Source organism: Mus caroli, unplaced genomic scaffold, assembly GCF_978045245.1.
Source record: "Mus caroli unplaced genomic scaffold, Mus_caroli_1 scaffold_2, whole genome shotgun sequence".
Classification (NCBI taxonomy): Eukaryota; Metazoa; Chordata; class Mammalia; order Rodentia; family Muridae; genus Mus; species Mus caroli.
The window spans coordinates 53399451-53413521 of NW_028227257.1; the positions used below are offsets into that span (position 1 = coordinate 53399451).

The 14071-nt window shown below is 41.0% G+C and overlaps 1 protein-coding gene across 1 annotated transcript in view; it reads right to left on the bottom strand.

Annotated features, from left to right (window-relative positions):
• Usp8 (ubiquitin specific peptidase 8) overlaps positions 1-12550 on the bottom strand; it is a 52535-nt gene extending 39985 nt beyond the window's left edge. Inside the window, exons 1-3 of the mRNA XM_021185785.3 lie at positions 12344-12550; positions 2358-2527; positions 174-318 (exon numbers count right to left, since the gene is read on the bottom strand). Coding sequence (XP_021041444.1) covers positions 174-318; positions 2358-2461 — 249 coding nt within the window. The 5' untranslated portion in view covers positions 2462-2527; positions 12344-12550. The remainder of the gene's footprint in view (positions 1-173; positions 319-2357; positions 2528-12343) is intronic.
• Between the last annotated feature and the right edge of the window lie 1521 nt (positions 12551-14071).

The following is a 14071-nucleotide window of genomic DNA, read 5'->3' on the forward strand; positions in this document are numbered from 1 at the left end:
ATTTAAATTCATTGTTTTGTTGGTGACAGACCTCCTGCTTAGCATTACCAGGTTGCCAGAATTGAGTGAGAGGTGAGGAGGAACAAAAGTTAATTTCACAGGTAGTTAAAGCTTTTAGAGGTAATCAATAGCTATACTGGGTAAAAATATCAAATAAAATAAAGTGAGGGTACCTGCTGTTGCTTGAAATCAGGTCTCTTTTTGATAAGATTATAAACTGCCACATACTTCATATAAAGCACATAGGCCCTTTCCTCGTCACGGTCTAGTCTGCATTCTTCTGCTGTCTTGAAGATCTTCTGCGCGCTGTGTATATAACTTAGAAACGAAGAGAATTTACAAAACTTGGTGCTGGGGAAAAATACATGGAACAGAGAAACTCGGCAGATGACTTTGATAAAATACACTTCATGGTTTAAGTCTGTTACTTCACCCAACTTGATGCATAACCTCCCTCTGGGGTTAGGCAGTCTTAAGATACACCAGACCCTGGTAGAAAGAAATGACCATCTTCCAGCTAACATTTATAAAGTTTCTGTCTTTAGTATTTGAGAAAGTTCAAAGATGGCTTTATTGATTAAAAAAAAAATCAAACAACAAGAATTAAACAAAATTACTCCCCGTGCTACCCCATGTTACCAATTAGCTCAGGAAGAAGCTTTCTCTACTTTTCTCCTAACGGGCATTTTGAAAAGCCATTCTGCCACGGGTGATAGTAAGGAACAACGGTGTGTGGTGGGCCCTCTCCTCACCTGCAGTGAACTTCCACTGCTCAGTTGTCACCACTGACGCAGCATTTCCTTTCCATTTTTCATTTTCTTTTTTCTTTTTTTTTTTCTTTCTTTCTTTTTTTTGGTTTATCGAGACAGGATTTCTCTGTGTAGCCCTGGCTGTCCTGGAACTCACTTTGTAGACTAGGCTGGCCTCAAACTCAGAAATCCGCCTGCCTCTGCCTCCCCAGTGCTGGGATTAAAGGCATGCACTACCACGCCCGGCCATTTTTCATCTTCTTAATAAAATGATTCGTTAAAATGCCCCAGTGCCTACACAGGTATCTTAGCTTGTCTTCATTGATTCATTTGGGATCATATTTCTCTCCAATCAGAGAATATCTATTGCTCCCCATTGCTCTCTAAGATCTACTTTTCCTAAGTTTGGGGAATGTGGTAGCTAGGTTACCTTTCTTTCTAAAACTTTATTTCCACCTAAATAACAATGTAATTACTTACTAGTTTCTAAATCTCTTTTGCTGGTGAAAATAAATGTGAATGGAAAGTTTTCTGTTCCTCAACCACTTGAGTTGACAAGTTTAAGGACAACCTATTTTTAGCAAACTTATATTACCAGCAAGTATTCGAATCAGTGGACCGTGAGAGTTTGGAACCTCTCCTGGAAAGACACACTTTCTACATGTGCCTTAGATGTAAACCCAAACAAGTAAAACCATACAAAATAAATCATTAAGTTAAAGATTCTATCAAATTGGAATAAAATAAAACCCACAGAATACTAGTATTTACATCTTAGGGATTTCACTATAACTAAAATAACTCAGAATGGAAAAGGATTATTTGGCTTACACATCCCTGGTCAGTCTATGGAGGGAAGTCAAGGCAGAAATTCAAACCTGTTAGAAACCTGGAAGCAGGAGTTGATGCAGGGGCCATGGAGATGCTGCTCCTGGCTTGTTTAGGCTGCTTTCTTATAGAATCCAGAACCACCAGCCCAGAGATGTTCCCACCCTCAGAGGACTGGGGTAAGTCCCTTCCATCAAGCATTTAAAAAATACACTATAGGCTTGCCTTCCTACAGCCTGATCTTATGGAGGTATTTGTTTCAATTAGGTCCCTCCTCTCAGACGACCAGCTTGTGTTAAGTTGCCATAAAACTATTGAGGATAATTAGAAAAGAAAAAAAAAAGCAGACATAGCCCCTCTTTCAGTCAGAGAAAGAGTACGACAACATCCTAACTTGCACATGTCCTACACAAGGGTAAAGGTGATCTTTTAAAAGATTAAAAACCTTAATTAAAAGTTATACTGTTTTATGAGAAAAAAATGACTTGTGGCAAAATGGCTTTACTAGAACCTTCATACTCTTTTAAACACATCATCTAGTATACATACTGGTATGTATATATGTCATCTAGTACACATACTGGTCAGGAAGCAGGTACTTAAACCTCACAATCTCACATTTCTTCTGTTAAGACAAAGTTAAGAACTTCTCTAGGTCTTATTTACGCTTGTGATCACATCATTTTTCAAATAAACTTTAAATTAGCTATTTATTAAATCTAAATAATAAGGGAACAAAATAAAATTTACATGACAATCAAACTAGCAAAGAGCACACACTTCTTGGTGCTGGTTTTCTCAGGTTTAACTTCGGTCTTCTTATTGAGGTCTTTTAGTGAAGAACTGAGGTAGAGCTCTTTAGGAACTGAAGCTACAGCAGGCATGATGAGTAAGACTCGCTTTTCTACTTCAACAAACGGATGGTGTGGTTCATGAAAAGTAGTTCTTTCCTAAAACAAAACAAATAATTCCACTAATTATCATCAGCAAAAAGTGTTAGAATACAACCACAAGAGGCAGAGGGAGAGAGGGGCCTGGGTGGGAGAAGGGAAAAGGGGAACATGATCAGCTGGGGGCGGGGAGTCCAGACAACACGAAAGGAGAGGACTGTGATGACCAGCAGAATGAACTTCAGAAAGCACCAGAGACCTGGGAGGTGAAACTCTCAGCACTCAGAGGGAGAGACCCTAGATGAAATGCCCAACAGTGGGGAGAGGGAACTCGGGTACAGTCCACCTCCAGTAGAATGACAGGGCATCAAGTGAGGGATGGGGTTGCCATCCCACAGTCAAAAACCCTGATGCAGAATTGTTTCTAAAAAGAACTGCAGGGACAAAAATGGAGAAGAGATTGAGGAAAAGGCAGTTTAGTGACCAACCCAACTTGGGGTCCATCTTAAGGGGAGGCTCCAAGGCCTGACTCTATTGCTGATGCTATGGCGCTCTTATAGACAGGAGCCTAGCATGGCTGTCCTCCGAGAGGCCCAACTAACAGATGACTGAGACAAACACAGATACTCACACTCAGCCATTGGACTGAAGCTGGGAACCCCTGTGGTTGAATTAGGGAAAGGCTGGAAGAAGCTGAGGAGGAGGAGGGTGACCCCATAGAAGACCAGCAGTCTCAACTAACCAGGACTCCTGAGATCTCTCAGACTCTAAGCCTGACAGCTTAGACCAACCAGGCAGCATACAAGAGCTATTCCGAGGCCCCCCAACACATACAGCAGAAGACTCCCTGGTCTGACCTCAGTAAGAGACTTGAGGTCTCAGGGAGTGAGGAGTCCTGGCAGGGGTGGGTAGGATGGGGGACATTCCCTTGAAGAAAGGAGGGAGGAGGAATGGGATGAGGAACTGTAGGAGGAGGGCAAAGACTGAACTGAAATAAAATAAAAGCAATAAAAAGGAGGACATGAAGTTTGGGGGATGTGTGAAGGATCTGGAATGAACTGGATAGGATAGTGAGGTGTGTATGATTCACATACATCGAATGCACGTACGAAATTCTTAACAAACTAACAAAAATGTTACTTTTTTTTAGAGGAAAAAAAAGTATTAGAAAAATGAAACTCCAGGACTAGGAATGTAGCTCTGTGGCAAAGTGACTGGGTGGCGTGCAAGGCTTTGGATTGGACTCCTGGCCTCATGCACACACACCAAACAAAAGTATCACTCCACTGTTAAGCATGGCCCAGCAACTAGAAGGCTGAGGTAGGATGATTATGAGTTTATCACTAATCTGGGCTACCCAGTAAGACTCTGTATTCAAACAAAACCAAACACCCATTATTTAACTATATCCTCCCCCAAAAGGGTTCATTTTAAATTATCTTGAATTTCTATTTTGGGAGATATTTAAGACACACACACACACACACAAAATCTATGGTATTAAGCAATACTTATTTTCAAATGTTCATTAACTAAATGGATTATTGTACCACTTTGTCATCAGTATTAAAATTTTATCTATTAAATAGAACAGAATAGTAAAGCTTTTATATTTTTTCTGTTAAAACAACATTTGTAAACAAATAGAATTTCCAACTTGGAGTATTTTGTTTTCTTCTTAATATCAGTTTATAAAAGAAAAGTAGTAGGCAAAACCAGGTTTATATAGAGCTGAGAACCAAAACATATTTCTGCTTCTGCCAGAAAACACTCCTACACTTTGGTTTACTCTGAAAGGGTCTTTGATGGTTCATGCCATTCTTTGTTTTCTGGTATGCTAATTGTGACCAGTAGAAAATATGGAGTAAACAAAATGAAAACGGGAAGAATCAGAAGGTATGCAGTAATTAAATTGTGTGTGTAACTATCCACAAAGATACCTGGAGATGGAGCAGATCAAAGCAGCCCAGGTAGAGTGTCTTGGTATGGTCCTAAGTGTTGCCACCTAAAAACCAGTGACCAGACTAACTTCTGGTGTGGTCTTCTGCCAGGCACAACTAATTACCATTTAGTAATTTAACTAATTACAATTTAGTAATTTAACTACAACTTTATTTTCCCCATCATCTCTCTCTGCTCTCTAAATGATACAATCAGTTCAGTTTATTTACAGCGTCTAATCCTAAAAGACTGTTCTTCCAGAAATCCAGTATTCAATTCCATGTACTCACATGTTGGCTTATAACCCTCTGCAACACCAATTCCAGAAGATCCAACACCCAAGTAGTGTGTAGATATACATGCAGACAAAACTGCCATACACATAAGAATAAAACAAAATTTTTTGGTTTTGTTTTGCTTTTCTAGACAGGGTCTCTCTGTGTACCCCAATCTGTCCTGGAACTTGCTTTGTAAACCAGGCTGGACTCAAAACTCAAGATTTACCTGCCTCTGCTTTTCTCTTCTTTTCTCTTCTTTTTTTTAGACAGGGTTTCTCTGTATAGCCCTGGCTGTTCTGGAACTCACTTTGTAGACCAGGCTGGCCTCGAACTCAAAATCTGCCTGCCTCTGCATCCCAAGTGCTGGGATTAAAGGCGTGTGCCACCACTGCCTGGCCTGCCTCTGCTTTTCAAGTGCTAGGATTAAAGGTGCCTGGACAAAAAACAAAATTCTTAAGGGCTGATTAAGGTACAACTTAAGGGAATGGTCTTAGTTCACTTGCATGAAAAGCACTCCAAAAGCACTTTAATTTCCTTTGACTCTAGTCATTCTGGTATTAAACACTAATACTTTATGAATATCTGAACTTATCCCTTCCAATTCTGTGTTAGGACTATATTATTACCAAACAGCTTTCCTCTAAAAATCCCATTTTTACCTTTTCAGTTTTTTCTATGTATACTTGCTCCATGCATCTATCAAGACATGTTGAACTAACTTGAGATATATGCAATGAGAAACAATGACCTTGCATATAAAAACTTGGTACATTTTATCTCCTGTTTCAAACCTTGTGTCTAAAGTTGTAATAATGAGAGAAATAGTTTCTGCCACATTGTCACTTCCAAATGGGTCAAGTGACACTGGATATGTTCTACTGAGGTATCAATTCATTAACAATTCACCATCAAACTACCTAAGAACATCCATTAAGTAACAGGTATGACAAGGATGCCTTGGATTGCCTCGTTCTCAGACAGCATCATTATTTTAGTATCAGTGTAAATCCCAAGCAGATTTACCTTGCAAATGCAGGCTCTGTATTAAAAGGATAGGTGCTGGGGCTAGCAAGATGGCTCAGCGGGTAAGAGCACTAACTGTTCTCCCAAAGGTCCTGAGTTCAAATCCCAGCAACCATATGGTGGCTCACAACCACCCATAATGAGATCTGATGCCCTCTTGTGGAGTATCTGAAGACAGCCACAGTGTACTTATGTATAAATAAATAAATCTTTGGGCCAACCAGAGAGAGTGGCACAGACCAGAGAGAGCAGAGGTCCTAAAAATTCAATTCCCAACAACCACATGAAGGCTCACAACCATCTGCATAGCTACAGTGTACCCATATACATAAGATAAGTAAATCTTTAAAAAAAAAAAAAAAAAAAAAAGGGGATAAGTGTTGAAGAAGACACTAGTGTTGCTCCCTAAAGATGAACAACACTTTAGTTCAAAGCCAGGTGTTGGAGCCCTTGGAACTGGAGTTAGAGATCCTGCGTGCTGCCATGTGGGTGCTGGGAATCAAAAGTGGGCCATCTGAAAAAGCACTGAAAAACTGTTCTCAATCCCATCTCTTTAGCCCCGAAAACTTGGATCTTTAAAAGAATGTGAAAATTGTGTCAGCTATATAAACAATTTTTTTTTAAAAGAGTAAGTCATTAGCTAGTTTAGGGTTAGATCTAAACTCGTCAATATCCTGCTGTATAAAATGCCATGCTTCTAGACGCTGGAGGATTAGAGTATCTCCACACAAGGCTTACAAAACAAATGGGGAACAAAACTGTAAACAGTGGAAATAATAGTAGTAGATGGTATTACAAATAAAAACATCAAGAAGGAAAACTACCACCAAAGGGAACTAGAAGTAATCAGAAAAAAAGCAAATGTCTTTCTTCTTTGATGAGATGGCTTTGATAGAGGTGAGGAATAGTGTGGGGACAAGGTCAAGAAACCAAGTTCATCTCTAGGAATCAGCTGCCAGACAGAACATACAAGAAGCCACGAGGCAAAGCAGTCAAAATAGTCTCCACACAAGTCATAAAAGGCTATGAAAGCACAGAAATATTTACCTGTTTTCTAAAGGTAATGAGAGAGCCACAGCAGGGTTCTGAAGGAACCTGCTTGTTAGTTGTGCAAGAGGTGAAGAGAGAAAATCCTAGTTATCTGTTGTAATGATTTATAAATTTATAAAGATGGAAGAGAAAGAAGGGTGGAGGTCGGACGGCAACAGAAATGAAATAGGGGAAGTAGAACAAGAAACCCTGCAAAGGCAAGGACAGGATCTGCCTTCATGGAACAATGTCACCAAAGTCTTCAGCAATGGCTTTTTAGACAAATGGAGATGTGTGTGTGTGTGTGTGTATTTTACTGGGTTATAGATTCAAGGCCAACTTGGGCTTCCTAGCAAGACCCTGCCTCAAAGAAAGGGGATATATATATATATATATATATATATATATATATACACACACACACACACACACATACATACATACACACATATAGACATACATGTATATAACCCAGTAAAATTATGCAATATTTAAAAAAAGGATTATAAACTAAAGCAAACAAATTAGCCTGATGTGTAGCCTGAAGCTTAAACAGGAGAACTGAGAATTCAAGCCAGTCTAAGCTACACAGCAAGACAATGTCTCAAAACAAAACAAGAACTTGATAGCTCACATGACAGCAGTGCTATTCCAAATACAGTCCAAAGACCAACACTGGCCTGGGGAGCTACTAGCTGTTCTGTAACAAAATAAGCTCATGATAGAATACAAACCGAAAAGCAGACACCTTTTACAGTTCCCAAACTTCCAGTCTAAGGCAAGCTTTTACATCCTAAAGAAAACAGAAGACTAAGCAGGGCTACACAACGCAGCCATGTCTCATCACGGAAGGCAAGGTGGAACCTTAAGTGATTCAGACTCGGAACACACTTTTCTAAGAGATACAGAAAACAGGGATTGATGGTCACAAATGTCTTACTCTGGTTAACAAGAGTTAATATTTATGAAATAGTAAGTCAACAATCAATTGCTCTACTACATATTAATATGAACCAGGTCACTAGCTGAACTCAAGGAAAGGAAAATCCAGTTCAGCTAGATGGAGAAAGCTTCAGCCAGGCCACAGTGTCTTCTTTAATGCTGGCCCCTTCCTTTCAGGGTGGCTTAAGCTTCCCCCTGTGTCTGACAGTTTTTGGCGTTCATGTCTTAGTCTTGAGTCCCACACTGCTCGCTACCTATACTGCTAGTTAGTACAGTTTTGGGCCCAAATAACAAATTGGCTGAAATGATGAGAGATGAGGTGAGAAAGGCAGCATTTCAGAAGGGAAGCACCATAGAGACATAAAGTGAGAAATTACTAAGAAAACTGCCTTACAATGTGGACAAGCAGGGCAAACAATAGGAATCATGAAGCAGTAATCGCTGGGATCAAAGAAGCCCACTGATAATATGATGGATCCTGACTCTATCTTAATAACCCTGTCAACACTTAATAGCTGCTTCATAAAAGTAAATACTGACACAGAATGGAGGGCTTGAGAAGACATTTGACAAGTCAGTACTGCCTCAGGATGGCCAAAATGGGTACATACAAGATGGATTCGAATAAGGGAACAATACTACGGGAAAGAATAGTTAGAAAGTCACTGCAGGAAAGAACAAATTAGGCGCACTAATTTGGCGATTTGGTGATTAAAACAGTATTTCCACTTGCTTACATTACCCTATTTTCCTTCTGTGAAAAGCGAAGAACACTAATGTTATTAACTAAATAACAGTAACAGGCATACAAAAATGTGTACCTACACAGGAAGCTGAAGCTAGAAGGTGCTAAGTTCAGGGCTACTTTGGGTTACTTAAAAAGACCATGTCTCAAAAACAACCAAACAAGCAAACCAATAACAACAACAAATGTAAAAAACAAAACAAAACTGTAGTTTAATAACTGATCAGTGATGGGGTTGGAGAGATGGCTCAGTGGTTAAGACCACCGACTGTTCTTCCAGAGGACATGAGTTCAATTCCCAGCACCCACACAATTATCTGTAATACAATCTGACCCCCACTTCTGGTGTGTCTGAAGAAATCAACAGTGCACTTACATACATAAAGTAAATAAGAATTAATCCCAGCACTCGGGAGGCAGAGGCAGGCGGATTTCTGAGTTCGAGGCCAGCTTGGTCTACAAAGTGAGCGCCAGGACAGCCAGAGCTATACAGAGAAACCCTGTCTCGAAAAAACCAAAAAAAAAAAAAAAAAAAAGTAAATAAGAAAATAAATAAAAATCAAAACTGATCAGGGTATGGTGGCACATGCCTTTAATCCCAACACTGAGGAGGCAGAGGCAGATAGAGCTCTCAGTTCAAAGCCAACCTGGTCTACACAGTAAGTTCTAGGACAGCCTAGGCTACACAGAGAAACCCTGTCTCAGAAAGAAAAAACCAAAACAACCCTATTGTTTGGGAGGTTACAACACAGTATCACTGAAAATGATGCTGTATCACTTTTATTCTGTGACCAAAACCCAGAAATCATTTCAGGGGGAGTTTATCTTGGCTCACTGTTTTGGAAGAACTTCAGTCCATCATAGATGGGAAAGTTCTGACAGTTGATGGCAGCAAGAGGATGCTGAAGTGGTTCCTCTAATCTGGCAAACCAGAAGCAGAGAGCTCTGAGGGAGCCATAGATTGGAAAAACCTTCAACTGTCCCCAGGCACAAACATCCACCAGTCAGGCCCCACCTCCTGAAGGATACACATACTTCAAAATGTGGTGTGAAGCTGAGTCTAAGCAAGCAAAATGTGAGTCTGGGAGGGACATTTTACAACTATTTTATTTATCCTGCTTTTATGTAGTATATTTTAAAACATATACAATTCTCTTTAAAACACAGACAGCAGCCATTGAGTACAGTGGCATGCATCTGCAATTCCAGCTACCTGGGGAGCCTGAGGCAGGAGAATCTCTTAAGCCCAGGAGTTAGAGGTCAACCTTGGTCATGGTAAGACACTTTCAAAAAATATAAACAAATACAATCAAAAGTGTATCGACATCACATACTAATAACTAACATTAAGAGAATAAATCACCAAGAAATTGAAGCTTTGCTTTTTCGACAGCTGATATTTCACTTAAGGCCTCAAACTAGGCATTCTATGGGAAGACAGACTCAGAAAAGAACGGACATCTCTGCAATGAAGGAAAGCATAATGCTAAACAAGGAAGAGAAGAGCTCTAAGGGACATGAATAAATATTAGAAAGCTAAGGAAAGGGAAGGAGGAAAGTACCCCTAGTTTCTAAGAGCAAAATTATATGTGGTTATATTACATTTGCTACACAGAGTATTTGATATATACAAAATGCAGTTTTTGTGTGTTATATACCCGTGTACAGTGGTTACACACATGTTGGGAGCCTATAAAGTAGTTTTTGAGAGCCTTTTGCTTTAACAGGTAGGAGTCAGGCCATGGGTGATAGGATATGTATGTGCCATGCCCTGGGTGTCCTAGCACCAAACACACATAAACACAAAAATAGTATACATCTATCATTTGATGGGGAGGGCGCCTTGATTGCTCTAACCAGTAGAATATTACTAGAAGTAATGTGCCAATTTCTTGATACGGGCTTTTCAGAGACTGAAAGCTTCTACTTTCTGCCTCAAGTGTGGTCATGGAGCCCAACACACATGCCATGAGAAGTTTAATCCACACAAAGAGGCTGGATGTGGGCTCGCCAGTTATCATTCCCAGCTGCAACCATCAGCAACTATCCAGGTGAACAAAGTTGGATTTTATAAAATAAAATGCAAGACTCCTCCCTGCTTCCTGATGGCGACGAGGCAAACAGTCTCCCTCACACACCCTTGCCAACAGGGGACTGCGCTTCACCTCAGATGCAAAGTAATGGAGTCAAATTAAGCTTGGGCAGAAGCCTCTGAAACTGTGGGCAAAATAAATCTTCTTCCCTTTAGAAAATCAGGATGCTAAGTATATAATGAATACAATCTGATGTGCTGGCTTTACTTTACAACTGGTTTACACAGCCATCTGGATTCGGTTCCATTCTTATCAACAAAAGATCAGGATGATTAATAAGGCTCAAGTAAATAAATCAACAAGTTAAAGAATAAAAAGAAAACCTTAAATATTTTTGTTAGTTTATCTTATCCATTGTTATCTCAAAAACTACAAGTCTACAAGCTATTCATTATTCATTCCTCACAGGCTTACATTACTACTGCAAGATCCGTGCAATGCAACTTAAATATGTACCCAATATCTGGGCAAAAGAGCAGGAATATACATTTTAGGATCAACAGTGATACAGTGGCATAATTAAGTTATATACTAATTCATATTCTTAAATAAGCGTAAATACAGCCAACAGCACCTTAATTAGGCCAGTGCTCTATAGATGAGAAACTACCTAAATCCAACATGATTGACTTTCAACAGGGAGTCTTAAACACAAAGAGCAAAATACTCAAAAAAGCAGATATCTTTAAAAACAAAAACTACCACCACCAACAATACAGCGAGCCTGTCAGTGGTGGGCAGCACTCGAGAGGCAAAGGCAGGCAGAACTTTGAGATCTTTGAGATCAAGGGCAATCCTGGTTTAGAGTGAGTTCCATAATAGCTATGGCTGCACAGACAAACTGTCTCGAGGGAAAAAAAAAAAAAAAGAAAAGAAAGAGAAAGAAAGAAGGAAAAAGAAAAAAGCCACCAAAACCAAAAAATAACACATGGAGTTTTTAATGAAGTAGGATAATATTACACAGCTAAGAATAAAAAGAATACCCTTGCCAGGAGTGGTGCTTGATGCAGTTTTATCCTCAAGGGAGGAAGGTTTCGGTGAGTTTGAGACAAGTCTTGTTTACAGAGTAAGACCTTGTGGGTGGTGGCGGGGAACAACCAAGAATTACACCCTTTAGCTAGGCATCGTTTTGATCCGAAACCCTAGAGCTTTTTAATAAATATGAAACTCCTTAGATTCTGCAACACCTCTGTGAGTCACATAAATATTTCTTGAATGACTGACTCAAGGTCACAGGCTGCAAGCAAGAACAAAACATAGGAACAGGGTCTGCAGCTATGTGGGTAAAGGAATATCACTGTGATTTGGGGTTGACAACTCCCTCGGTACATCAGAGTTGAAGTGAACTTGTCAGTGCCACAAGTCTACAAACGAAGAAACATTTTTAAGAAAAGAAAATGCCCTCTTTGAAGAAGTTTTAAGTGTGGTGAGTTTACTTAACTCAATTTTTGTACTTCACTAAAAACATGCGTGACCCGGGTAAAGGGGAATAGGGAAAACATGACAAATGGTTGTAGTGAGGCCTGGGGTTGTAGGTAGCACAAAATGAGAAAAAAAGGAAGCAAAAGGAAGGAGTCCAAAGTTGGGTCTAGTGTCCAACAGAAAGGAAAACTGGTCAAGGCCACCCTCTGAGACCGGCAAACCACATCAAACTCGCTGAGCACTGTAGGAGGGGGACGGGAACGACCAAGAGTCGGGCCCTTCCTGGACCAGCCAGTTGTCTGGGGTTGTCCCACCCCTCCGCGGACAGGGCTCGTCTCCCGGATGACCAGCAGCTGGAGGACGCCTTCCCCAGGAACCGGGGCCGGAGCCAGGCCGCACTCACCGCAGCGCCCGCGCTCCGCTAACACCGGCCTCCTCGCCTGACGCCCATCGCCCACCACCAGAAGGAGACCGAGCCTTCGCTCTCAGACGCACAGCAGCGCAGCTCATCCCCTCTTCCCGATTCGCATTGCGTGGCGACGGGTCGCGTCTCGAAACGTCACGGCGAGGGCGGGGCTTCCAGTGAACCCTGTAACTCCGCCTTTCTGTCCCGTAGGGAGGGACATCAGGGTGGCCCTCTCCGGAAGGGTGATCGCCGAACCGGCCTGAGCATGCGTCGGAAGGGCAGTTTGAGCTGGTGCGGGACGGAAGCGTGCGTGCAGCGCTTCCGGTGTCCTCTCGCGTCTCTTTTCCGGGTGGAAGTCAGTTCAGATTGTGTCACATTGTGACTTGGAGCTGTCCACGGAGGAATCGAGGATATTTTGGCGCCTCTCAATAGTGCATTTTTCCCCTCAGATCGGACATTAGGGGAAAAATACGGGGAGAGGATTGATACCTTCTAAAACTTGGGAATAAACATTCTCCAAAGCCAAGCCTCTGGTTAAAGAACAGACATGTTTGGAAAACAAACACATTGCACAAACACCGTCAGCATCTCCAAAAGGACCAGTCTTACAAAGCTGGGGTTTGATCTCTTGGGAGAGTTGTCTTGTGGAGAAAAGATGGGCTACTCGTGGACATAAAAATTGCTTAGAGTGGAGTTGTTTTCCCTGGTCACTAAATCCGTTGGGACAGTCCAACTTTTTAATGCATGTCAAATCTCAAAGCACAGGTCTACTAAGTATATAAAATGAAAATACTTAGCAGATAGGCGGTCATTAAACGTTAAAGAGTAGTAAACATCCAGTCTACCAGCCTTTAAAATAAACGTTAGTTTCGTTTCCATTACAATTAGCTACATGCAAAAATATTCTTGTGCTGGGCGGTGGTGACACATGCCTTTAATCCCAGCACTTGGGAGGCAGAGACAGGCGGATTTCTGAGTTCGAGGCCAGCCTGGTCTACAGAGTAAGTTCCAGGACAGCCAGGGCTACACAGAGAAACCCTGTCTCAAAAAACCAAAACCAAAACAAACAAACAAAAAAAAACCCTTGTATTTCTCCTTTAAAAAACCAACACTAAATTATATACTATTTGTTCTCCCTAGACAAGTAAAGACTGGTGTGATATGATATGCTGGGAACTACTGGATAATAGCCTCAAATGGTTTTTTTTTTCCCCCTCATAATTAAGGAAGAAATTGTTTTTTTGAGGATGGATTATTTTAGGAAAATGTTTTTTCTCTGGTCAGCTTTGTGGAATTGAGTAAGGAAAGAAAAACAGAGCTGAATGTGAGAATAAGTATAAAACATATGGAGAACATTTTGGGGTGCTGACAATCGGAAGGAGGTAGGACTGAAAGGAAGAGAGACATCATTGGAGTATATCAGTGAAAAATTTCTCTGAGCCCAACAAGATGCGTGAAGTCCTTACCAGGTAAACTTGGCAATCTGAGTTTGATTCCTGGAAAACACACACACACACACTCACACACACACATGAGTTGTATACACACATGTGAGTTGTCCACACACACACACACACACACACACACACATGAGTTGTATACACACATGTGAGTTGTCCACACACACACACACACACACACACACACACACACACACACGGGAGTTGTCTTCTGATCTCCATGTGCTTCCCCTCCCAGAGAACAATATATATTTTTTTAACCTCT